This window comes from Neocloeon triangulifer, unplaced genomic scaffold, assembly GCF_031216515.1.
Source record: "Neocloeon triangulifer isolate White Clay Creek 2 clone unplaced genomic scaffold, ASM3121651v1 ptg000002l, whole genome shotgun sequence".
In the NCBI taxonomy this organism is placed as follows: Eukaryota; Metazoa; Arthropoda; class Insecta; order Ephemeroptera; family Baetidae; genus Neocloeon; species Neocloeon triangulifer.
In genome coordinates this window covers 8,164,836-8,192,377 of record NW_026775545.1, presented here as the reverse complement: position 1 = coordinate 8,192,377, position 27,542 = coordinate 8,164,836, and the positions used below count along the sequence as shown (strand labels likewise).

The following is a 27,542-nucleotide window of genomic DNA, read 5'->3' as shown; positions in this document are numbered from 1 at the left end:
GAATTTGACCTTGCAGGGAATTTTTTGTCTGGATTTGCGTTCTTTAGATAAATGGTTTTTTTCTTTGTGTGTTGTAAAATTCCGTAAAATTCTGATTTAAGGACGGTTTATACATTTCAAGAAATAAGTAAAAAAAATTATAATAAAATCAGTTTATTTATACAGTTCAAGTTCAATTTTTAAGTTGCATTTCGGCTGTACTGGTAAATTAATTGTGGCAACCGCTCTCATATTGAGAGATGGCAAAGGGTCATTCACCCCGTCTGGCCCTGACGCCAAAAAGTTTGAGGAGAGAAAAATTGTTTCGGCACGTGCGGAAATTAAGGAAAAGGAATTGGATTGCAAGGTCAACTTTATTTATTAAATTTAGATAAATTATGGTAGTAATTAAATATACTGAACTATTATTTAAAAATAAATTAAATGTATGTATCGAAATTAACTTAAATTTTATATTTATTGCAATTGAGAATATAGCATTCGCAGAGAAATACATTTTTGTAGAAAGCCGTGCGCGCTGTCGTGAGTGTCTATCTATTTGAAGAATTTTTACTTTGAATCTTGTGTTGGCATTTTTGTGATGAATAATGTCGTGTGGAATTCGAAGGCCGTTTACATTCTTGCAATTCTGATCGAGCAGCCGAAACAAAGAAAAAAAATATTCCACGGTTGCCATTGGAAACTGCGGCGGGCCGTTTCCATGCGGCGTTGCGGTGGTGGGATGAAAGGGGGCGCTTGCAAGAAACGACGTGCCTCATGGGGAGGCTCCGCTCTCTTCTTTCGCACACACATCGAAATTCGTTCGACGCTCATTCCGGCGCCGGCCAACAAGGGAAGAAGCTTCGCGAACGCAGATTCGCCGCCCGACACGCAAAAAGCGACAAGAATAATTTATTCTATGCCCATTTGCTACTAGCCCTTCTCTAGCCACTCTCTGAACTTGACCTCCTCCGTGTCATGCCCGCACAGCAAAAGGTAAGTGACTTTGATGATTCAGTTGGATAAAAAAAAATGCTATTAATTCAGTCACATATTTCTGTGGTTTAAAAATTGTATGAAATTTATAATTTTTTCAGCAAAATTTTTGCGATTCATGCTTCTAAATTCTTGATTTTTTTTTGCAAATTAGGTTTTTTCTAATTTATGGATGCATTTTTCATTTTTTTTCTTTCTTTAATGTAGAGATTTTGCATGAAAACCCATTGCACTGTTTATTACGTGATGTTGTCATTATTGTCGTTATTATTCTGCGCTGCTTTGTGTGTCGAGGGCAGTTTTTCGTGAAGTCAATGTTATATTGCATGGCGGTGCAACATCTCATAATAACAAAAGCCCCACAATTTTCCTTGGCGCACTTGCATTTTTTTTATTACTCTTTCGTTTTTATAGTATTGAAGTCGTCGGCAATAAATTGACACCCTTTTACGTAAAAAAATGAGATGAAATTAATTGCTTGTGAGGTGCGGCGGGCACATTATTTCAAGTTCAACCTCCTCACGTCCTTGAAATGAGATTTAAAACACGTGGAGGTCATTCACCCCATCCGGCAAAATCGAGGGAGAGGGAAATTTTGGGCATGTGCGACCTTCACACATGTCTGAGCAGCCCTGATCGCTAAAATACTACTATTGTCAAAATCTACTGTGGAATTTTTTTCATGGTAAAAATTCAATCACTTGGTTGATTGAATATAAAATTTTTAATTTTAATGTTTCAAAAATGTTTGTTTTGGAAATTATTAAAATTAAACGGGAATTTTGTCTAGAATGATCTTCCCAGGAATTTATTTATTATTTATTTTTTTTTGATAAATCGCAGACGTGGTTGGAATTGTCTCGGACATTCCATTGTTGGAAATCTGTCTGCAATGCCGAAGTGAATCTCGGCCAATTGAAATATTCGAAAAATTTTTGCCACGCGAGCAATTTGGTCTGCGAGAGAAAGAAGGAATTTGGCAGCCTCGATGCCACTTGGCCGGCACTTCCACTAACTCGCCCTCTCTGCAAATTTGTGCTGCTCACACACAGTGCGGCGCTTGTTTGCCTTGTCTAATAGATCGAAACCGAGAGGCTCGCTGTTTTTTCCTATACAGCAAACGATCATTTTTCGTGGTCAGTGACAATAAATTTATTACACTTTATTATGGCGAGAGAGCGAATTTATTAACAACAGGGCAATTTACATTATTTACTAGAATTGGATGCGCCAAACTTGCAATAAATGACTATCGTACCACTTCTTCAAGCTGAATGGGCTGGATTAATTTCTAAATTACATTTTGTCATTAATTTAATCGATTTAATCTGAATAAAATATTAAAAAATTATTTAAACACATAATAATGCCAAATTCCTACACATTTTAAATTGAGTTTTTGAACAAATAGAAAAGGTAAAAGATCATGAAAATCATGAAATTTCTTTTGTTAAAGCAGTGTATTATATCATGTTATATTACAATTAATAATTTAATATATTTCTCATAACGCATATATTTACTATGGCCTCAGTTAATCTACATGAAATATTAATAAATAAAGAATTAATAAAGGATAAAAATAAATCCATATTGATATTAGATTAAAATGATAAAACTTTTTAAACTATTTTTAAAAATGATATAATTGGCTCTTTAAATTTGTTTAATATAATATATATTTTTTTTAGAAAAACATCGTCAAGTATGATTTTTCTTTCACTGCAACTTTACAAGATGAAACTGGATGAAACCTTTCCTAAAAAAGCGCTGCTTTACCAGTTTTTTTCTTCTTTTTTACTTTTTGTCAAAACAAACAGCGCTGCCGCAAACCGACAACACGCAACGGCGCGCTCAAAATGAAATCGTCAAGCGTCGAACCGCGCCATATAAAAAAAGAGCAACACGATTTTCACCACTGAACTTTTTGTCGCAAATTCAAGTTTAAACGAATGTCGTGCGCAAGGCCGTACATTTCCACCGTGCTATTCAAGAAATGGAATAACATCGAAAATTTTACGTCGGTGAAAAAGGCAACAGGAAAAAAACAGCTTTTCCACAACCTTTTTTTTACAAGTGCTGATTTTCAAAGCGTTTTTAAACTTTTATGCGGTAATGGAGGATTTTTTAACTAGCAATGAGCTCTATTCGTGATTATTCATGTTATTCAAAACTGAAATCAAAGCAAAAGCACACTACTTGTTAATGTGCTAGTGACATAGAATGCAAAATTTGCAAAAAATATATAAATCCGGTCGTAGCTTTTCTGCTTCTAATAAAAAACTGCTTTCATTGTTGTAGTAAAAGAAACATTTTAGAAGAAAAATATTATTCAAAATTAATACGAGAAAGTTGTCAAAAATTTAAAAGTGGCATATTGATCCTATTAAAATGGAATTATTTTGGCCTGTAACACTCCCAGCTTGAAATAATAACAAAAACAAAAGACAATTTATCCAACAGAATAATCAAGCAGTCGCGTTGATAAATTTAATTCCTTGGTTTCGATTTAAAGTTTTTTATCATTTATCATTTAATAACATTGGACTGAACCAAATGAACGAGAAAGGCCATATGAGAAAGTCTCATATTATTATTAATATTTACACTCAAACTTTATTTGTCTTGACTAATTAAAAGTGGCGCCGTTTTGATGGTACCATAAACAAAGGAAACTTTATTTTCATTGTTGCACATATATAGACCCCATTGTTGCAGCGGTCTTCTCAAACAAACATCAGCGCAGACAGCGAATATGATGCTGTAACTGCAGTCATTGTTTTGCATGATGAACTCTTGCAAGCTAATCTATTCAGCACATAGTCCTCCTGGGATGACCGTGTTGAAAGTATTGCTGTCCCTGGAGGACCACTGATATCCCCCATTTAACAATTGCATAAAAGTCTTTCTATTAAAAGTTCCGTTAAATATTTAGATGGAAAATTCATTCAATTTTGAGTTAAAAACAAAACCAATGAGCAAAAGTAAACGTTTTCATTAATCGATTTGAAGCAAAATTGCACAAATCGACAAACTTGGTATAAATGAAAAGGAAAAAGGGGCCTTTGTCTTTCTAAAATCCACTGCTGAAATTAAAAGGGTGCTTCAAAGTCAAGTCTTCCGCAAGCTCAAAAAAGGGAACAGACCGACAAGACATTTTGTCTTGGCCTGACCAAAAAAAGTATGCTAAATATTAGGGATGGGCTATAATTTATTTTTGCATTAATAATAAAATTTCACAGGCACACTTTTTTTTTTAAAGTTTCAATTAAATTCAAATTTAAATTGGTTGAAGCTTTATAAAAATTGAAAATTACCCAAATATTTTTTTGATTGGATACTAGAAGCACAGAAGAATGTTTTAATTTGAAAATTTCCTCTCCTGAGAAATATTGTAAGGGAATTTTAGTTAAAGTTAGAATTTGCAAAAAATAAAACCTCGACCCTCTTCCCTACTTCAGGGTGTATGTTTAAAAAAAAATGAACACTTCTCCTTCAACAGATCTAGTCACCCTATCGCTTCATGCATATGGATTAATAGAAAAACTGGAATTTTTCATTATTATGTTTCCTTTCAAGTGGAAGGCAGACTATTTTTCATTGTCCTGCAATGCATGCAAAATTTGCAGCAGAGAATGTTCGGGAACTGCGAGTTGGCGATGGGGTGGGCGCTGTCGGAGGGGCGGTTGGCGGAGGCGGTGCAGGGCTGGAAGTGCGGTCGGGTGCATTTTGGGGCGCGGCGGGGTGCATGGCCCTAATGGCACTGACCTTTACCACTGTCTAGACGTCTAGACTCCGGCACTAGCTGAGAGCAGCAGCAGCCAGACAACAGGTACCCGTCGCCGGTCTAGCTCGTTTTCCCTCGCTCGCCTGCGCTCTCGCTAGCTCGCATCCCCTGCAATTTTGTGCAAATACGGCGGAGAGACTGAAAAACGAAAATCCAAACTTGGTTTCCATGCGCCCGTCGGCCTGCGCCGCGTTTATTTGCCATGGAAATTTATTCCCTTTAATAATGCAGCGCGCACTCGCAAATCCAGCTTATTTGCTGCCGTTTTTTCCCATTCGTAATTCACGCCGAGCAAAACACGTTTCTCGTTTCGTGCCGGGAGTTTTTGCTGCTCCAACGTGAAGTTCCGTTGATGAAATTTTTAATATTTTATGCGATTTTTTTCCACCGCCGTTTTTGCACGAGGCAAATTGAGATAAGCTGAAATAAGCTTTTAATGCGCCGAGATTTAAAACTCCCAAGGTGGATAGTTAATTGCTTGAAAATGCTTCTCTTGTGGCCCATTGTTTTAAAATTAATGGATTTAAGAGGCTCTATTCAGCAACCAGGCATTATTTAGTTAATGGGCTAATCAATTTAATGATCCTTCAGCTAAGTTGCCATAGACTTCAGTTATTTATAAGTTTTAAATTATTTATTACCAAATTAAAAAAAGGGAAAGATATCTTTTAAAAATTTGAAAAAGGTTATATTCGCATAAATTGATATTCAAATAATTGTAATGATAGAATTTACATAGAAAAAGAAGCAGGAAGATTATTTTTTTGCTTCTTTTTCAATTATTGTAATAAATATTATTCTTGCTATTAAAAAAAAAATGAAACAAAGCTAAAAATTTCAACGCAGTCAGAAAGCATTATCAGATATTATACAGTATAAAATTAAAATAACTCACATTAGAAGTGAAGAGGGATTTTTTGCAATTTGTCGGTCGTAGAACATACGCAGGCCAAGCCCATTTTCTCCGTATAACATCACACCCACTCTCCATATTTGTGCAGGCACTCTGCACAACAAGCCGCTGTCTCATTAAAACAAAAAAAGTATGATGTATTTTGTTGACAACTCGTCACACAAGCACGCTTTCAAAGCGTTTTCGCCGCCACTCTCTCATCCTTTTTTACGTTCAAGCGTCTCTTTCTGTACCCAGAGCGCATCCATATTTAATGAACTTACAACGTCGACGAGGCAGTTATGCAACCTGCGCAGCACACACGGCTATTCAACGCTCGAGCTGCCAACTCGTCGCTAAATAAATGATTTGAAAATTCCATGATTTGGTTCAATGGAAGTTTTTTTTAATTGTCTTCTTCTCATTGGGAATAGCAGGTGCATAAAATTGAAAAAAATCCCATTCAAATAGAATATGAAAATGAATGATCTGCTTGTACTAAATTTTTATTTTATAATGTTTATTTTAAGGTCAGGTTAGGGTTAGGGTTTATTGAATCAAATTGAATCAATTAACGCGACTCTGCGTTGTACGTGCCAAGCCAATATTTGCACAACCAGTAGCTTTGGTTTTTTGCGTTAATTCTCTTCCTCACGCACACAGTCGGGCGCTGTGAATGAGCTTCAATGAAAATTGATTGAAAGGTGCGTTTGTTTGTTCAAAGCGGCTGGTGATGTTCATTCATGACGGTGAAGCGAGTCAGTCTGTCTCAGGCAGAGGCGGAAAATTCTAAAGGTGGGAGTAGTTTTGGCCAAGAACTTTGACGTCCCTTCCAAAGCCAATGAGCGGAAAATGGAGATGTATACAAACAAGAAGCCGTCTGTCTAGAGAGTGTGGGTTGAGGAAAACGGGAGAAAAATCTGCCTGTGGGTGAAATGTGAGCGCGGGGTGCGTTATTAATAGGCGTGTGCGCGACGCGGTGGAAAATGACACGTTAATTGTGACGGCGACGCCCGCTCGGTAAAGAGGAAAATGCTCACGGCGCCGACGAAGACGCCAGCCGGTTTTTGTTTCGGCACACTTATTATTTTCGCCAACATTTTCGTGGAAGCTTTTGGCGAGCAGAGTTCCTAGAAATTGAGCTGCTCAAATTTCCATGAGTGTTTATTTATTTAGAGGCACAAGCTCTTAAATAATTCATTCTTTTAGCTCAAATTTTCATTAAAAAAATGGCCAAAAGCTTTCAGCAAAAGAATTTAAAATCTTATTAGTTTTCAGTCGTTTTTTTCTTCGTGCCTCACAAAAGTTTTCACATTTTACACCAAATAGTACGGCCAATGCAGATGAATTTATCAGCAGCAAGCGGTATATAGTCGGCAGATAAATCCAATTTTCGCTTGACATACGCCAAATTTATGCAGTCGAACGTATTTCTCAACGGACGGACAGACAGACAGAAAGAAAGAAAAGGAAAAAAAGACGAGCCTTCCCCTTTATATCCGAATCAAAGAAGACACACAAAAACGAACACAGAAAAAGAGCCGCTGGAAAAAAGTGTTCGGCCTATAGAATTAGTCCTCCTCGGGCTGCCGGCCGGCCGTATTTGCAATTTAAGTTTGGCAAACACACACTCGCAGTGAAAAAGGGCCGAGGGCAAATTGACTCAGGCCCTGGAAAATCGGCGGGGGCGGACAGGCGCTATATTTAGCTGAATCGGCGGAGGCTCCTCTCACGCCGCCGCCACCGAGTGACGTCGGAGAGACTCTCTCTCTCTCTCCCGGCGAACGTTTTTCCAGCAGCCCTTCTCTCTCTCAGGCTGTTATTAAATTTACTAGAGGCGGGCATTGTTATCGCGACGAGCAAATTTCCTATCATCTTCAGCTGGCTGCTGGCAAAAAATTAATTTTCCGCGGGACTGGTTCGTCTGGCGCAGAATCTCCTTCGCCGTACTTCTTCTGCTGCCGTTATCGGTACGTACACATGCGAGAAAGCCCTCGCGAATTTTCGCTTCCATTCCTTTTGCCACTCGCCAGTGTAGCGCCCCTTTCGTTCTCTGCGTACTTGACGAATGGTGGAGTGGCGCTTTGTGCGTTTCCACGATGTTTCAAATGTTGCTAAAAGCGGCAGCTGTTAAATTGGTCGATTAATCGCATTGAAACGTCGCCGTAGCAGAACAATTTCGTTTGTGCGGATTCAAATTAAAGCTCAAGCGGAAAGCGATTTTAACAGTCAGGGAAAGTCTAAATATTCATTGAAAGCAAAGCTGAATAGGTTAGTGCTGTTGGTTAGAGGTATTTGTCATTTAATCAAGAGCTATTCAAACACTAAATCTTTAATATTTTATGTTGGAGGGTTCCAAATTTTTTATTCTTGCGCACATTTCATGCAAAGTTAAATCATTATGAAACCTAATCTAATAATAGATATGCACAATATTGTTAGTAATTTAATTCATAAACCACAATTATTTGGAAGATATAACTATTTAAAAATTTGGTTGATTTTATTTAAAATTTCAAAATTCTGCAGCTAATGTAATATAATTCTAACTTCTTAAAAGATTTAAAATTTGCAACCCAGAAGAAACTGGCGGAGTTCATGCCGCTTTAGAAACTCTGAGAAAATTAATGGAACAGATGCAGTAAGCAATTTAAAAAGATCATTAATCAAAATTCGCTCACACAATAAACAGTTTTTTTTAACTCTTACTTTGATTAATCAGCTTGGCAAGTACAAGCCATTAGGTTCTAGAAAAACTTGCAAATGAGAGCTTTCAAAATGGAATCGAGAGAAGCGTTTTACTGTGTGCATGTGTGGTAAACCAGGGAGCTGTGAGAGCGCTGAGCACTACGCGAATACCACGTTGATTGAATCTGAAACCTTTTTTTCTTTCGCTCTCACATCCTGGGCGCGCACTTGGGCTCGGCAATCGAGCGACGCCCACACCCATGCCATGCACATGCCGAGAAATTTCGCCAAAGCCTCTGATGGAAACTTGTTCTATTGCCAAGCACGTAGACAAATTCTGGTATAAGTCTCCGTCGGCAAAAGAAGAAGCAGACTTTCCGAAGAGGTGCTCATTTTAATAGCAGTCGATCGCGTTTCGCAACTTTTATCACACACTCTGGGTGAGTCAGAGGAGTTTTCGGAGGCTGGCAGCGTCGTCGACTTGCTGGCAGGCAGCGACGGAGTTAAATCTGGAGGACGTTAGAAGAGCCGCAAAATCGATGGCATTGTCGCCCAGCAGCCGCCTTAATATACTCTCGAACCCGGGCCGGCTCCAAACGTGACTTGGGAAATGTATTTTCGCGAAAGCCCCACACAATGGAAGTGACTTGTCTCCTCCGTACGCTCTCGGTACGTTCGAGTGTTCAAGTATTAAATTGTGCGCCTCTGATTTCCAGCCCCGCCTCTTTCTAATTTCCAAAGTCTTTTCTCGTGAATCGCAGTTATTATTGCCCCGGAAAATCGATGCCGACTGCGTTCAAAAGACTTGCTCTGTCTTCCCTTTTCTTCCTCCAATCTTCTTTCGACCCGAACGGTGCGGTCGACTGGCCATTTTTTTCCACCACTTTCCCCAGCAGCGTAGAGAGGTACACACGCGGCTTACTCAGCTATTATCAGATTGAAAAAGAGGAACTTGTTGAGCCTGCGAGAAGAGGCCGTGAGAATTCCTCCACTCGCCGGCTCTAGGCTTTATGTACGCACCCATTTTCCGCGTGTTGCATTTTATTGCAGCGATATCGGAAGAAAAAGTCGGCGCGGCTTTGCTCGTGTCGGGCTAGTGCTTATTGCCTGTTCGGTTAAGGTTGTAGGAAATCCGATTCTGCCGATAAATCACACTGAGATTTCGCGTTTTCACCCTCCTGAATCAATGGAATGTTTATTTGCCATATAACCGTAAAATCCTTAAATTTATGTTCCATATTTCTGCGATAAAAAGCTGTGCATCGTTCCAGATACTGCGGCCAGAAGCAAACATAAATTTGTTTAGGGATGTTAAGTGAAAAGAATCTCTGGAGGATAAAATTATTTATTGGAATAAAAAGGGTAACCTACATTTTGAAGTCTCATCCAAACTTTGTTTTTAAGATTTTTTCGGAAAAAAATTAATTGACACAGCTACAAAGAAAGCACGCGAGACAATTTTTCTGTTAAATCATCTTACAAATATTTTTCAGCCTTTTATGATTAAATTGAAAAAAGCCTCCAATTTATTGAACCAAACATTTGTTTTCTTCTTTGATTATAACTATTGTATCAATTTTAGAATAACAAAAAAATCTTTATTTTTCAATTACATTAATAAATTTGACCTTAACTCTGCTTTCTGATGACTTTTAAATTTGCATTAATAAGTTTAAAGAAACAGCCATTATCGTTAAAGACTTTGCAATTTGCGATTAAAGAGCACAAGTTCCATTTTCTTTGTCGAGCCCTAAAAGTTAATTCTCCGCTATTCACGCGCAAATCTGCCTTGCCATCTTTTGATGTCTGCCGGCGCAAAGTTTGTTTCATAGCCATCGTCAGCAGACGGCACCAGATTTGATTTAATTTTACGGCGGTGCTTCGTTGACTTGGTCGCCGGACGGCCGCTCGTTTTACAGAGAGACTGCTGGATTTTAACAAAGTGTCGCGACGAGCACCGAGCACCGCCATCCATCAAGATAAATAATGAGACCGTTGCACTCGGCTGATGCCGCTGCAAAGCGAAAAAAATAAAACGCGTCTGGAAGCGTCCAGCCGTGCACCAGAATGAATAAAAACGTCTTCGGGGGCCGGAATTTGCGACGCCGGAATTTGCGGCACGCCAGACATTTCGTTTCCGCTGCACCAGAAGAGGAAAATATTTTTGAGTATTAGCTTTTCTTCTTTTCCTTTGAAGAAAGCGGATCTCGTTTCATCTGTGCGCGACCCGACTCAGTGGGAAATCCGACTGACGAGAAGGCATTTTTTTTTTTTACTTCTCTCTTTGTGCAAATAAAAATAAAAAAAAGGGCCGCCGTCGCCGATGACGGCGACTAGTGTTTTTGCCTCGACCTTTTCCTATGATGTGTTATCGGAGAAAATCAATAGAACCGTCGCTGCATGCTGGGTTCCATAACACACTCTGCCACTTTGGAACGCCTTGTTAGATAAGGAATGAGTTGTAGTCGATTTTCCGATAGTGGGGCAGAAAGGAATTCCCTCCAGAATAGTACCATTCTCAATATGACCTCTAATGGCCGCGAGCAATTAAGTGCACACGCGACATCAAATCTGCAAATTTACGACTTGAAGTCGGCGAATGGAGAAGCAGACGCTCGACAGGAAAGTTCTCAACCGCGCAATTTTCTTCCCAAATAACCTCATAAATCAAGCTGGAAATATGAATGCGAATCAGAGCGCGATTTATACTTCCCGCCGACGTCACGTCCTGCAAGTGGAGCGAGCCAAAAAGTTGGTGGTCCGCGAACAGGCGCTTTTTGCAAACTATGAGACTTGAGAAGAGCTCTTAATCCGTAACTGTTGGTTATGGTTACCACGCGGTATCGTTTTATGAGAAAAGTATTCGCTGCAAAAACTTACGGAGAATTTAATACAAATTTACGAGATTAGCTATCATCGCTGTAGCATCGTGATGGCACGAATGCTCAGAAATTAATATACGCTAAGCTAATTTGTGTTGATATCACATGTTTATGATGGGCAGCATCATAAAATTGGCATAGATTGCTTTCTTCTTTGTGCAAAAACGTATGAAAAATTTGATTGCATCCAATAACATTTAGTCGGCCATTGAGATTTTTTATGTAACGAGTATCATTTCAATTGATTCATTCTTAAAAACATAAGTACGTTTCAAGAAGAACTTAATTTTGAGCAAAATTGTGACTTTTTTTAACGAAATTTTCAAATCTTTCAATTTTTATCTTTGACTTTGCGAAGTTCATTAATTAATTCAAATTCTTATTTGCACTCTAAATTCTTCAGGAAATTGCAATATTGTGCGATTGAATATAGATTCTTTATTATATAAATTATCTTATTCTAAAATAACAATATAATGAATACGTAATTGACAGACTTAAATTTGGTCAATTTGGATAATCTTAAGATCTGATAAGCTGGATTATTAATTAAATTTCAATAAAAAATGTAATTTAAATTTAAAAGAAAAAGTTTATTTACTGAAAAAAAAATTAATAATAACGATCGTTATGAAACGAAGCCAACCTGGCAGACGGCCCTGATCTTGTTCTCGAATTTGCTCATGCAAAACTGCAGACAAAAGATTACACTTTTCTGACAGTCTGGGCTCGCGCCACCAGACAATAAGTGCAGAAAAAGCGGCGGAGATGAGTGATAAATCGCTCGGTTCGCGCAGTAAGTACTTTTGGTATAGCATGTACTGTACGTATTATCATACGTACACAGCGTGGAATACGTTCAGTGCAGGCGGGGGAGATAATAAAAAGCAGTCTGCGAAGTTACTTGCTCTTTGGCTGCCAGGAAAGCAAAACGACCGCGCGAACGGAAAAGAGAGAGAGAGAAAGAGCTCTCTGGCGGGTGCTGCGCTTTTCGATTCATGTAAATTTTGCTGGTGCTTGCGGGAAATCTCGAGGCAACCTGGTCGTGATCACGTGCGGTGGCGAAAATTCCCACCGGGACACTGGTGGCAAGTTGAAACTGGCCGGGACCTCGACTGGGACGGCGCCTTTGGTTAACATGAGAGTGACCGGAAAGGTCGAATGGCGTCTATTAGATTTTATGCCGCCGTTGCCACTATTAATCATTGCTCTCAATTCTCAATGCGACGCACCCTACGAGCGGATTTTACGGCTCAATTTTTTCTGCTTCATATTATATAATATGATGCGCACTTTCAAAGAATAGAATAAAAAATACATGAACTTTTACTAAGAAACATTTGAAAAAATTGGTGCACATCTAGAAAAATTCAATTTCTCACTAAAATTTTTTATTATACCTTGTTTAATTCAACGTCACTTCCCGATCTTAAAAAGGATTGATTCATTGATTCACATACTAGTTTCGAAAGCAGATGAAACGGTGCCTTAATAAATTTTTAAGATGTTTTTGATTCTGAATTGTATAATTCTGATTTAATTTTAATGAACATGAAATTTTAACTTCAATAATTTAAAAAAAGCAATCCTCTGTCAGAATTAAACGGTGAGAATTTTTTAAATTTTATTTTAGTTATTTTATCTTTTTTGCAGTGAATTAAAATTAGTAACTTAATGAAAGTTAATTTTAACTTTTTCTTCTGCAATTTACAGGTTTTAGAATTTACCTCCTTCTACCTCCTGTGATAAAAACTTTGATTTTGATAAAATCTGGGTAAAATAAATTCATACTTTCTACAATTTTAATTAAAAAATTTAATTGTCAATTTCAATTTAATCGCCAAATTGTCACAGATTTTTTAATCAAATTATATAACCGCAGAAAAAAGTTATGAGAGAAATTGATTTCATCCGCCGCCGTTCAAATTGTCACGCGAGCTGCATTCGTGCACTGCCGGCTGCATAACCGGCGCCGCACGTACACTATTTGCAAAAAGCGGCGCGCGACCACGTGGTTCTGGGGCTGTAGACTGTCGGTTGGTTTGTATTGATCGGCCCTAGTGGCGACTTTTATGTTGTGATGATGAGCGAGCGAGCTCTCTCGTCGGCGGCTATTTTATTCGCTGACGTGCTTTCCGCAGCATGCAAGGTTAAGATCAATCGACAAGCGGGGCCGATTTCCATTTTCATTGCCAACAATCGCGTGGAAATTTGCTCGACCGCGACAATGGAACGGCGGATTATTTGCGACCTCTCGGGCGTGTGCGTGAATTGATTGCTTATGGTCTGTGCCGCCGACCGCCAGACGTGACCTTCCGCCACCGGAGCAAAGCGCAGCCACCCCCACTCACCCCATATGTGCCCCTGACTTTTGATCTCGGCCTCTCTGGGTGCAGCCGCCGCGAACGGTGCGGAAAATATCCTATTTATTTTTCTGCGCTGGAACTTTTGCTCCATATTTTGCCTTTTTGCGCGTTGTTTGAAATAACAACTGACTCATCATGCAAATTTGCCCTTTGTGTGTGCAGGTTGGTTGCCGGTTGGTTTTCGTTCGTTACTCGCAATCAAAAGGCAAAAGTTTGTCCCGTGCTGGAAAATTTATATATCGCGGTCTGATCTGAACTACACATTAATTTTTTCAATAGAGGCCAATTTTCAACATTATCTTTCTTTTTTGCTTCCAATTTATAAAACGAAATAGCTTTTTCATGAAAATATATTTGGCAAATTGATTTTAGGGATACATCTCTCCTTTTTGTGAGCAGTCATTACAGCAATGTAAAGTGGTCGTTAGTTGGATTTTGGTTTCGCCGCTCGTAAAATGTTCCTATGGAGACGGACGAAATACATAAATGTGTATCCTGTCTCAAAACGCATAGAGGGAGGGCTTCGGGCAATAAAGTTAATGGCATATTTCTTCGGCTATTACTGCCAATTGTGGTCACTCTGACACGCACCGCCTAAATTTAAGGGGATGGGACATAGTGCAATTTATGAATGTTTTAAAATTATTGATAACTCGGAGCAAAGTAGGAGGGCGGAAATTTAGCATTTTTTTATAAATTATAAAAGAAGAGGGTAAAGAAGAAAAACGGAACTATCACAATTTCTGGCCAACAATTTAGAATCGGATCAAATATTTTTTGAAAGATCTAAGCTTGAAGAAAGCTTAAATGATTTTGTAACGGGAGTCAAAACAAATTTGATGACCTTTTTAAACTCTTCCTGCAATCTCTCTTCCAAACTGTTCAAAATAATATTTCTTTGGTCATTCAATTTCACTAATACTGTTCATACGTGGTGAGCTTTCTCATAACTAGAATTGATAATTAAGCCGAAACGAGCAAAAATAGTAGAATCGTCTCAAATAATTGAAGCTGGAAAAATAACTGCAAAACTAAATGTGCTTCTTTTTTCATAACTCAAAAGAACAGTTGGAAGGTTTGCGGTTAGTTTTTTTTATTATCAAATCAAGCTCTCTGTAGACTCCTCATTCATTTTTCCTAATGAGCCAAGTAGTATTTTTCTTAGAAAAAAGTGCCAGTCTGTTGACATTTTAATTCAATGGCTAATGAGTTCCGCACGTAATTGATACAGGCACGGCGAACAAAAACTGCCGCGGGCATCAGGTGTGCTACTGGTGTTACGTTTTGCCGGCAAAACACACTAAATCAGCGCTGCATAAAACCGCATGAATGCGACAAAGTCTGCGTCTGGTGCTCCCTGTCGCTGGTGTGCGCGACCGATAAAAAAGCGTCCCGTGTCTGGTTTCAATGGAGAGAAGAAGTTTACGTGTTTTGGTTCGGTCGTCGCCGCTCCGTGTGACGCTCCACTATTTCATCCGCGACCACATAGACACTCGGGACGGTGGCAATAAATTACACAATATGAACACCGACCAGCCTCAACCCTGTCTGAAAGTTCATGAATGAAATGCAAGATGCTAATTAAGAGCAGCGAAGAAAGAAAGAAAGAAAGCTGAGACGGGCACATTCACATAGCACTCTTCTCACGTGCACCGACACTTGATTTATGTGTTCTGTTCACATAACACAAACTGGCATTCATCTCGGCGTGAATAGATGAGTTTCCACGTTGACTTTGCTGCTTGCTGGCGTCTGGTATCTATTTATAAAAGTAACTCTTTTGCTAACTTTTCCTGTACATTTTTAGCGAGTTTTCCCGCAATGAATAATTGGATTTCAAACTTCAAACTGTTAATCAAAACTTATCACAAGTATCTTTCTGACATTTCAAAAAATTTCTATTTGCTGTTAAGGAAAAAAATCAAGTGGCTCAAAAATTTTTCTTTTAAACAGGGAATCTAAGGAAAAATGTTTGAAGCTGGCTTGATTTTTATTCTTATTAAATATTGTGAATTTGAAATAAATTCCAGTTACTCTGTATAGGAGCTTGTAATAAATATAAATGGCTGTATTTTAAATATGCTCATCAACTTCAAGTTTAAATAAATAAGCCTGTCAGGAAAAAATAATTCCTGTTTGTTTCGGTTTTTTAAATCTAAATTAAACGTTAAAATTAAAATAAATTAATGAAAAAAAAAACGTGGAAACTGGCACAGAACATACATAGAAGTTGAGAGTGGGTTGTTATTTCCAATTTCATTATATTATTTTGAAGTTCCAAATTTCTTTCATCGCATTTTCACTTTGCTGAATTGTTTTTGTCTAATTTTTCAAATTACCTCGTAGATATTTTACATTCCGAATGTTCTGTTGAAAATTTAATATTTAAATTAACTATAGAAATGTAAACACAAATTTCGAAACAGTTAGAAAATTTCCAAAGCTAATTGCTTAAGTTATTTTCCACCCAACGGAGTAGTTTTGCTCCAACCAAACAACGGAAAAGCTCGGCGTCACGTTTTCCCAGTGGAGAGAGGTGGAGTCGCACTTTTCAAGTGCCGCTCACTCGAATTTGCGCGCAAAATTAACTTCATCTCGCACCGCGTTATTGCGCTCTCGGCTTTTAATAAAACGCACACATTCTGTACCGCCATCATATTTCCACCTTTCCGGCGGCGAGCAGACCAGCCACCGACAGTCAGACACCTCCGAGTGCAATTTTCGCAGCGGCAAATGAAACTTTTCCGCCACTGCTTTATTAAATCCGTCGACGCGGACGCGTGGAAAAGCAAATAATAAAAAGTAAAAATAAAACAACAAGGCTAAATATGGCAACAAAAAAATGAAATAATGCTACTCTCGGGAGAGTCGTGCAGAGTGAAAGAGTGTTTCTATCGATTATGGGCGCACTCGCGACGTCCGCTGCACAAGGGCGAGCAGCGTGGTGTCTGCAAAAAGGGCGCATGATCCCTGGCGCGGCGGAGGGAGTGAGTCTGTCGGTCTCTCGGTTTGCTCGTTCGGCAGCGCCCGCCCGCCCGAGTACTCGCGCCGAGTACTCGGTCCTGACCTTTCTAAATAGAACGTAGACGGTGGCGGGGCCGGGGATACCTGTTGCGTTCCGCCGTCTGCTCCCGCAGCAGCAGCCAGACTGCACCGAGCCAGCCCTCGCTCATTATTGCACTGCACCCGCCCGCCGCCGGTGAGTGACTCTCCTCGGCTCTTTTTCGCGCACTCCGTCTGCCAATCGTTTTCACTGTCTCGCGAACTTGAGCCTCTCTGTTATTCATTTTCAAACCTTGCTTTCTAAAATTTCTCATTTTTGGTAATGCACATCCACTTTTATTTGTTAACCTTTTTTATTCCCAATCTTAAATGCATGAAATTGTTCTGTTTGTGAAGAATTTGTGTTGCAATATTTGCATTAGTTTTTTTATATTAAGTAATCTTTTGGACAGTTAAATGATTGTTCTTATTTTTTTTCTCAATTTTTTTACTTTGTAATTGCCTTGGAAGTTGTTGAAGTTTTGAATAATATTTTTTACATTTAATGGTGCTTCTGCATGTCTAGTATATTCTCATATATGTTTATCATTCAAATTTACTGTATCATTATCCTTCAGGGTTGAAAGAAAGATAGCTTTTGTTTTTATTTCTTGAAGAAGGACCACAGATTAGCTTTTGAAAAAAGGTAAAAAGGCTAAACACGAAAAAAAAATTACACTAGTTCTTTTTAAGATCACATTACAGTTTACAGATTTATTATAACAAATTTTTTTTAAATTTCGTTATTAGATTCTAACTTATTTTCAAAGTATGTAGCATTTTTCTGTTTGTTTTTAAGAGCACTAACCTAGGTTAATTTTTTATTTCTTTCAAATGATGGTGTGCAAATATTCATAATTTATACTATAATTATTTCCATAAATGATTGAAGGCCAGATTTTATTTTGCTAGTGTTTATATTTAATAGGAAAATTTCAGGAAAACAGAATTTAGTGAATAAAAAATTATTTAAAAAGTAGTTTTATTCAGGTTTTTTACCAACTAAATAAAAGCAATTTTTCAGAAAAACATTTATCAAAAAACTGTAGTAATTTAAAATAAAAAAATAAAAATTGCAATCCAAAGGTTGCACTATTTAAAATTAAATTACATAATGTCCAAAATAGTTATATTTAAAAATACAATGAATTTTTGTGTAAAAAATTTAGGCACTTAAAATGGTGTCTTGTCTGATTTTTTTCTTGTTTTAATTTTACCAATAATATCTGTGTTGTTGATTATACAAATCAATGTATCAGAATTACATTAATACCAACATAATAATTCATTGTTCACGGATCATATCATACTTAGTATTCAATTACTATGAAATATGATACAATCGGTACGGTTCAATTACACTGATTGAACTATAATGGGAAAATGGAAATTAAATAATAATTAACCGCAGCCAACCAATCTCTGTGCAAACACGCTTGTTTGACTTTCAAATTTGTGTTGCAGGAGTTGGAGCCGACAATGGCCCAGGCGTGCTCACCGCCGATTTTCGGCCTCCACCAGCCTCCAGAACTGAGCCTGGGAGGTTCGTCCTCGTCGCCGGCGTCGTCACACCCGAGCGGCGACTCGTCGTCGTCGGCGCCCAGCTCGAGCTCCACCTCCCCCGTGACCTCTGACCTTGAGCACCAGCAGGGCGAGATATTCCAGCGTATCAATGAGTTACTACAAGATCCATGCGCCGAGGATAGTCTATCCTCCCCAGACTACCACGGTAAGGCCACCCACCCCCACCTCGGTTCGTTTGCAACCCCCTAGCTGCTGCTGCTGCTGCCGGCGGCGGCCGAAAAAGGGTTATTCACTCACACACTCGCTCCCACCCTTTCACCCGCCCACCCGCCCGCCTGCCAGACGCGACGTGGCGCGTTCCGATAGTTAGTCCGATTGATTATTGCTTTTCGCTGCCACCGCCGTCTCTCACTCTGCGTTTTTCTCCCCTGCTTTCTTTTTTTTTTCTTTTTGAATTTCTCGTCGTGTACACGTCCCTTTACTTTTTGCCCCGAGGCGCTGTGCGATGAATGGCTGCTGATTACTTTCCGAGATTTTTTGCGCCCAAAGTAGTGAAGCCCCGGCCGGCTTTAAAACGCGATCAGCTCTTTCATCTAATTTGCATTCCCCGTCAAGCTGCGCTGAAAGCCGCTTTTTTCTCTCCTCGCTTTTTGAAGTGCTCAAATCGTGAATGTATGTACGCGGAAAGAGAAATAATGAATTTTGTTGCCAGCGAGACGCAAATAAAAGGTTTAAAACAGACGCTCGACGCCGACAAATCTGCTCTCGCGCGCGCACGTGCTCCTGAAACGTAGCAGCTCGGAAGCACAGTAATTTTTTTCAACAGGATTTAGCAAATTAATTTAAAATATGTCTGGGATTGCTTTTTGCACTCTCTCGTTGGGCTTATAAGCTGTTGTGGAGTTTAAAAGCTCTAGAAACACTCAGAACTGCGTGAAAAGCTTTATTTATCAAATTTGCAGCTTTGGAATAAAATTAAATCCTGCGAAAGCTGAAAAAAAATTATGACGACTCTTTTTTTTCTTTTGATGTCCTATAATAATAATAATAATCAAAATATTACACAACTTTTATTGCTTTTTTTTCTCATCCAAATTAAAAAAAAAAAAAATCGAAAATATCATGGGTTCATTGCAGTAATAAGGAAACATACTAGAAATAAAAATTTATTTGTTTTCAGTTCACTGCTTAGAATTTTACTAATTGTAAGGCATGAAAAAATCAATGGGATGAGAACAGAGTCTAAAATAAATGGCAATTTAAATGTGTAATAAATGCAATAGTAGAGATGAGAGACGATAATAGAAAACGATATATCCCTTTTATAAAAATTGCATTATTCCATAGAACACAATAAAGCAATAAATAAATGAATGAATGGAAAATGACATTCATTGCTCTGGCAAATAGCCCGTTGAACAGGAGAATTGACTTTTTGCTCCTGTTGTAAGTGCAATTTTGTCTCGCTACCAACTTCAAGAGGGCCGAAATCCAATCGCGAACGCCCTTTAAAAAATAATCAAACATAAATTCCATTTATAAAGTAACTCACAATTAATTGCGAATTACGCAACAATTCCGTCTAAAAACCAATCACCAGCCAATTTGCCCAGAGCACAAAAGAGAGAAAAGCGGCGAAATTACTGATCCGCCATTCGCAACGAGCTGCACAAAAGACCGCTGACAAAAAGCAGCGCGCTCGAAAATTGAATTTGCCCAGCGGGCCGAGTGACGGTCTGGCGGTTTTGTGTCGATTTTATGTGAGCGAGTGACTAATTAATCGTGGCGTGTCTGTTGACAGCGGAGAGCCGCCGCAACCTCTCAGACTTATTGACCATGAGTGTTCCACGAGGCATGAGGACGAACCACCCCGACAACCAGGGCCTGAATAACTTCAACCCCCTGCGTCTTCAGATTAACCGGCAGGAGAATGCCAATCAGCAGCACATGGTACGTTTCAATCACTTTCGTTCCTCATTTTTGTTTCTTCTTTCATCTCACTTCTAAGAATAAAAAAGAAGAAAAGTAAAGAGAGAATGAGAGAGGCTCAGGTGCACGAACCTCTTCTTTTTTTCCGACAGCGCCTTCTGCTTTGTGGTGGGAAACTGGGTCTTGGCTATTTACAGCAAAAAGTGAAATATACCCGATGGAAACTTCTACCGCCGTCATGTACGCGTACAGATAAAAAGACCCTGCATTGCACACTTGGCTCCTCTTTACTACGGAGAGTCGTGATCGAGGGTGTTATATAATATGATGCGTCCGTGCGGAATAAAAGTTGCTTTTTACTTCATTCTTGCGATTCAAGATTTTGTTGGAAGATTGAATATCAAGCTAAAAAAAAAAAAAATATCATTTAGAAAAGTGGCTTTTACGTGAACTGCGAAGTTGACTAGTTAAAATTAAAAATCAACTTTTGTCTTGGTTAAATGCTTTTTCATTTTACCCATAAATTGAAAATCTGCAAGAAATGAAGTTTTTAGCAAATTATTATTCTACTTTATTATTTGATTACTTTGGAAATTATCAGGTGTGTTTCCATGAACTCGTTAGTTAAAGTCAAAAGGCAGCGTTAAACATTTTGTTCCTGGAAAAGTTATTTAATCATTTTAGCAGACAGGCGGAAAGTGAGCAGCCGCCCAAAAAGCTAGCGTTTATCTCATTTCCTCAATTTCCCGGAAAAGTGCCGCGTTCGCCGGTCTCCAACTTTCCTTCTCTCGGGGCTCTTTTTGCACCCGTGGCAAGCACAAAGAAATTGCGTTATTGCTTTATTAATAGGGTGCCGGCCGCGCACATGTGCCCCTTTCTCTCTCGTCGTCAGAGGGTGCGTGAGTCATGCGTTGCGATCTTTTGCAGATGACGTCGCCAGTGGACGAGCAGGGAAACTACCGCATGATGTCGCGTGGCTCCAGCTACTCGCCTCCTGCGTACCAACAACAGCACCACCACCACACCCAGGACTATCAGATGCACAACCACCAGCAACAGCAGCGCGCCACTCCGCCCACGCACGGCACGCCGCGCCAAATCAGAGGGTCCTTCAGGTACGAACCTTTTAATTAAGTAATTATCATCTCATCTGCTTCATCTGCTGAGATTTTTAGCGTAAACAGAAGTTGGGCTTTGGTGAGATATTATACGTTTTGTTTATTTTAATTTGAGTGGCAGCTTTTGTTTTTTTTTCCATCTCGTACGTCATAACAAATTTTAAATCCTGTTACTTGGAATTTTATACGGGTGCTGGTTTTATTTTAATTGTTAAATGTGTGGAGTTGATTTTGGATTTTGTAAATAATGTTTAAAATTTACTACCTGGGGAATTTATTTGTAGTTACTAACTAATTGGTGTCATATTTTGGCAGATTTGTTGATTAGTGTTGCGCTGAAAGATAAAAGCTAAACTAAAAACTCAACTTCATAAAATTAATTTGAAGACCAGATTTATTTTAAAAAACCTTCAGTTTCACTGCCTGAAAACGCCACCTTTTTCAGGTCTACTGACCAGCCATTCATAAATCCATATACAAATTATACTATGGTTAAAATGAAAATAATAAGTTAATAAAATAATTTCTTTTCTCTTTGGTCAGAAAAATTCATAAAACATGCCATGGTTTGAGAATTATAATTGGCAGAAAATGTTAAAGAATGTGTCATTTTCATCATTTAAACTTTTGACACATGAAAAGGTCTACTGTTTTTATTTGGTTTTGGGTGTGTGCGTTGTTTTTCTAACCGGGTGCGTGGCCTTGTGTGTTGCAGCTGTAGCAAAAAGGTGTCAAGCGGGGTGGCTACGCAAGAGCCGCCGGCGTGCGTCGGCGAGCGTATCGTCGGCGGCAACGCGTGCTGCGCCAACAACTCATCCACGCACCACACTGCCGCCTCGTGCGCTTCCTGCCTTTCCCATCTCCATCATCACTACAACCAAAAACTTGACCAAATCACGCTGCAACGCATTGCCAAAGCGCTGATGACCCTCCGCTCTCGTTCCAGTGACTCAGGCACTCCTTCCTCCCTAGAGCATGCGGCCATGATGGCCACGGCCGGCTTCTTTCCCAACAACAGGTCCCGCTCTCCGTCCCCGGCAGACATCGACGCCAACTTCGCGACGCCCAACGAGCTCGCCAGCCTAATGGTGTGTTGTTTTTAATTTTTTATTTACGTTTTTACTCTTCACTTTGAGGAGAGGCTTCTGCTAAAAACGGCTGATATTTTTTCTCTAAATTAGAATTGGTTTGTAAACCAATATTTTAAGGAGACATAAGAAAAGTTGAATTTAATGTGAGAAATAAATTTTTGAAAATAAAATTTAATTTTTTTTCTCTCAAATTGGCCTCTGTAAAATTGATACAAATTTCACAAAATCATGTTTATGTTTTCCCAATCAACTTGGCAAAATAAAATCAATGAGTAGGTCAGCAATAAAAATTTACAAAATTATTTATCGGAAAAACGTCCAGTTAATGTTTGTATCACTTAAGTTCCTCGTTAATTCTAACAAGCGACTTTGATGGCTTGCAGCAAACACTGTGCTTGACTCATCAGCATCACCAGTTCAACCAGAACAATGGTGGCGGGGGCCTCATGAGCCCTCTCAATGACCTGCAGGAAAACCCCCTGAGGCTTCACATGCAGAATCAGGTAAAATCCAAGCTATAAGAATATGACTACTTTATTCATAAAAAAGAAGACTGTTGAACTTTTTTTTGTATAAAGGATAAAAAGTAGCTAAACTGCATGTTTGGAAAGGCAACACGCTCCTCACTAATGTCAAGCCGGTTGCCTATTACTCTTGTTAGAGGCTTTTATTTATTTTTCAGGCCTATATTAAAATTTTTTATAATACTTTATTATTTAAAAACATTCATGCAACTTTATTTAAATCTTAACAAAAATTCAATTCAATTGGTTTTTTGCTCTTGGAACAAGTCAATAAGGAAAAGAGATTAATCGGACTAATTTTTATCTATTAATGGATTGCATTTTCAGCAACAGATCCATCCGAGTTCCCTGCTGGCCCTGCTGCAACAGCAGTGCCCTGGAACTCCCAGCTCACCGACCGACTCGACTAGCAGCAGGCAGAGACAGTGGCTGACCTCCCAACAGCAGCAGGCTGCCGCCGCAGCTCTGCTCCTCACTGACCCTACCTCACTGGAAAGGGCCGCAAGATGCCACAGAATTGCTGCTCGTATGTGTCAGTAAAATGCACAGTGAAAAAATTAAATGAATTGTTTTTTTTTACAGAGGTGCACGAGGCTACTGTGTCCTGGAGTGGAACTTTGCCTCCCAGGGTGCATTCAAATCCAATATACTCTTGCAAGGTAAAATCAAAATTTTAAAAAATAAATTTATTTATTCATTTTAAATTATAAGGTCTTCTTGGGAGGAATACCTTGGGACATCTCCGAGTCCATCTTGATTTCAGCCTTTGAGCAGTTTGGACCTGTCAAGGTAGAATGGCCAGGGCGTGAAAACTCGCCTGCTCGAGCCAAAGGCTACGCCTACATAATTTTTGAGGAGGAGCATCAGGTACTTAAAAGCTAGGAACCATTAAACATTAGGAGATTTATTTGGTCTTCTCTTGCAGGTTAAGATGCTACTGCAAAGCTGCACCCAGGACGTACTGAGTACAGGCAACTGGTACTACAAGATATCCTCTCGCCGCATGAAGGCCAAGGAAGTTCAGGTTATACCGTGGATGATAAACGAGGGCAACTACGTCAAGAGCCCCTCCATCAGACTTGACCCCCAGAAGACTGTTTTTGTTGGAGCTTTACATGGAATGCTTAATGCCGAGGGCCTTGCCAAAATCATGAACGAGCTATTTGAGAATGTCATCTACGCTGGTAAAATCAAAATAACTTAAAGGTCTTTTACAAACTAAAAAAAACTGTGTCCCAGGCATTGACACGGACAAGCACAAATACCCGATTGGCTCAGGAAGAGTGACTTTCAGCAGCAGCCGCTCCTACATGAAGGCAGTTGCTGCTGCCTTCATTGAGATCAGAACTAACAAGTTCACTAAAAAGGTATTATTTTATCCTATAATATAGTAAAGTACAATGTCTAAAAAGAAAAAAAAAATACTAATTTCAGGTCCAGGTTGACCCATACCTTGAAGACTCTCTGTGCTCTGCTTGCAACCTGCAGCAGGGCCCCTACTTTTGCCGGGAAATGGGCTGCTTCCGGTACTTCTGCCGCACTTGCTGGCGTGAGCAGCACTCCCTGCCCACAATGGTGGCCCACAAGCCATTGATGCGGGTCAGCAAGACCTCTTCTCAGTCCTCGGAGGCTCCGAGGCTCATGTAGAGGCCACACTCTTCATCTCTGATCGACAGCAGTATTTTTTTGTGTTCCTATATCCGTACGATTTATAGTCCCAGGCATATTATTATCGCCGTGTAGAAAGATGTTAGGCCACGATTTCTGCAAAACTCACACATTTACACTCCTGCCTCCAAAATGTTGAGAAACGTCCAAATCGTCTCCTAGCGCACCACTTACTTCTTGCATACGTACGCAGGGACAATTTTTGCCCGCCCTGCGCGACTTTTTGGAACCGTTTTTAGGGCCGTGAGTTTTATTATCTTGTCTCAAGAGTGTTACCACATAGACTGTCCATACTAAGTAGTGTAGGTGTGCATCAGGGTTGCATAACTGCATGTGCGGAATGCTTTTAAGGAACATTTTACCGGGCTGGGCGGTTTAAGTAAGAAAAAATAGAAACCAATCGAAGCAAGATGGGATAATTATTGAACAGGTCTTTCTTCAACTCATTACCAAGTAAGCTCCTCTAGGAGCGCATTTCTATTTAATCTCACACACACACACATACACTCTATCACGATTGATATTTTTTGTTGTTGTTCAGGCTCAAAAATCTGATGCCGAAATACTCTAATGTTATCGATAGCATAACTCTATATTATGATAAATATTATATATAGTTCTGTTGTTGTCGGGTGTGCAATTCACCAGTGGAAAAATATTTTGCATTCAAACAAACAAGTACGTTGCTCGAGGTAAACCTTGTCAATAATCCAGATTGATCGGGCTATTACTCCACTGACCTCTGCCTAGAGAAAGAGAAAAAAATCTTACTTTAAGCCTCATTCTCCCTCTCTTTGATCCGTTTATTTCAACCATTATTGATTTTTAATTTTACTTAAAGCCTCCACAATATTAACAAGGTGCCTTACTTTGGCCACCTTGCCAACCCCATTGTTGAAAAAAATCTGTCGCTGCTCTCTCTTGGTGTTTAAATGAAACATGCTCACGATTCTCAACGATTTTGCTGTCCTCCGAGTTGGGTGTTTTTTGGTGATGATTTAAATATCGAGAAACTTTTACTCAGCGTTTTAAGTCGACTTTTAATGTTACCGCGCTTTTACCTGCCTTTTTTAAAGTCAATTTTATTGCCCATCGTCACACACTTTAACTTGTTAAGCCCGCAGGGAGAGGACTTTTGCCAAAGCATTTTTGATCAAACAAAAAGCGACTGAATGCAGGAGAGAGCATCACTTTACTTAGAAAAAGCATCTTGTGCCAAACACGGGGCTAACGAACTTACTTAGCAAACGGAGTCAGAGAGGCCCGCGCCTGCTGCCGACGAGATTTTAATTTTTTCCCCCGAAACAACCGTTGGGTTTGCACTTTGCATCAAAACTAGGGCGGGCGTGTGGCCGACCGAGGTGATTGAATGATCGATTTAAAAAATAAAAAATTATTATCATATTATTGATTATAGCCCCTTTATATACCTACACACAGTTTTAAAAGAATGGCTTTTTGAAATCTTTTTAGTAAGCTTTGAGAAATAAACTAGCACAAGAAGTAACTAACTCACTCACACACATTAATCTTAATAGACGAAAAAATTAGCAGCTATATGCGAGGTGTTTTTATGTAACTCAACAACGTCTTTATCACATAATATCTCTTTGTATCTCTTTCTGGTATATTTAAAAAATGTTTTAGAATTTTTCCAATTTTTATGGTCGTTTCCAATTTTGTAATAAATTTTATAGAAAATGTGAATACAAGAAGAGTTTTGCCCTATTTTTAAATACGAAATAATATTTGCTTGGCGATTCTTAATTCTTGAATACGATTGAAAAAAATACTTGAGAAAAACAAGAACACATAATTATAAATATGAAGAACGAGAAAAATAATTTTGATTGTGTGCAGTTTATTTTTTAAAGTGAGAGTGAATTTCCGCCACGAATTGATCGCGCGATATTTTTTTAGCTTTATAAGAAACTACTCAAAAGAAAGTTTGTAAAAACTGAAAATGTAGCAAATTGGCTGCCCCGTGCGAGACAAAATTTTGAAATGTGGGAAAATGATTTTCGAAGCACATGCATAATTCGAGCGGTTTGTTTCAGTTCCAACCTATTAATTAGAGAGGATCTAAGATCTGCCAAGGAATAAAACTGAAAACACGAGATTGATGCTTAAGCTGATACGATGATATAATATTTTTTGAAGAATAATATTTTTCTCTGATTTTATATTGAAATTTCCATAAAGGTTATTGATAAAATAGTGGATGTTGTACACGTGTATTTTACAATAACAGTAGGCCTCTGTGAATACAAAAAAGAGAGAAAAAATTATATCAAAATAAAATAATTACTGTAATTATCGAGAGAACGATCAAAATTAACCGTAATCCAAGATCAGAAACGAAGCAAGGTTTTAACGAATGAAAAGTATTGAAGAAAAATCTACTCAGTATCACGATGATTAAATTAATGGTGCCTACTCACTTATCTTCTAATGTTATATGCCTTAAAAATTATTCAGTGTATATCAAACGCATTAATGGATCAGTGTAAAATTTATCAGAAAAAATACGCGAACGAACCCTTCCTTGAATCACACGAGATTGTTTCCATCGTTTTAATTCTACTGGGCCGATCGTCGAACGCATACATTGGCCTACACACACATTTTAACGCTGCTTCGCCCTGCCGAGCGGCGGGAGCCTTGTGCAACGGCGCCCCCGCGAGCCGGCAGGGACTCTCAATGTGGAAGATAATATTTTTCAAAAAACAGATTTTATGCAAGAAAAAAATATGTGAAAGAAACAAAAACGGGCCTCTTTAAATCTTCCTTTCCGTCTGTCCGCTCTCTCACAAAATTCACCACAACGTCGTCAACTAACACACTTCCGATCCTCTGTTCTATGTTTTTGAATTTTTGGTACCTATATTTGAATTTTTTGATATTTTGTTTTACTGAATCATTTCAGCTCTAGTTCGAGCTTTAATCCTCTTATATCAGGATTTATTTGAGTTTTCTGTAATTTGTACAATTACACTTAATTATCGATTTTTGAAATTCCATTAAAAAAAAATAACTATATATTTGTGTGGATTTAT

General features: G+C 38.9%; 1 protein-coding gene across 2 annotated transcripts; it reads left to right on the top strand.

Moving 5' to 3' along the window:
• The first annotated feature begins 732 nt into the window (after nt 1–732).
• LOC132202290 (cytoplasmic polyadenylation element-binding protein 1) lies at nt 733–27,255 on the top strand. 2 transcript variants are annotated; one of them, XM_059629131.1, is made up of 12 exons: nt 733–975; nt 18,097–18,361; nt 19,958–20,106; nt 21,013–21,200; nt 22,150–22,291; nt 22,678–22,797; nt 23,152–23,344; nt 23,401–23,477; nt 23,530–23,685; nt 23,744–24,002; nt 24,058–24,185; nt 24,253–27,255. In XM_059629131.1, exons 1-12 carry the CDS (start codon nt 958–960, stop codon nt 24,463–24,465), a joined length of 1,908 nt encoding a protein of 635 aa, XP_059485114.1. In that variant the 5' UTR covers nt 733–957; the 3' UTR covers nt 24,466–27,255. The 2 variants fall into 2 exon arrangements, with proteins under 2 accessions (XP_059485114.1, XP_059485105.1); XM_059629122.1 differs by having other exon boundaries at nt 734–975; nt 23,146–23,344.
• Nucleotides 27,256–27,542: the final 287 nt, after the last annotated feature.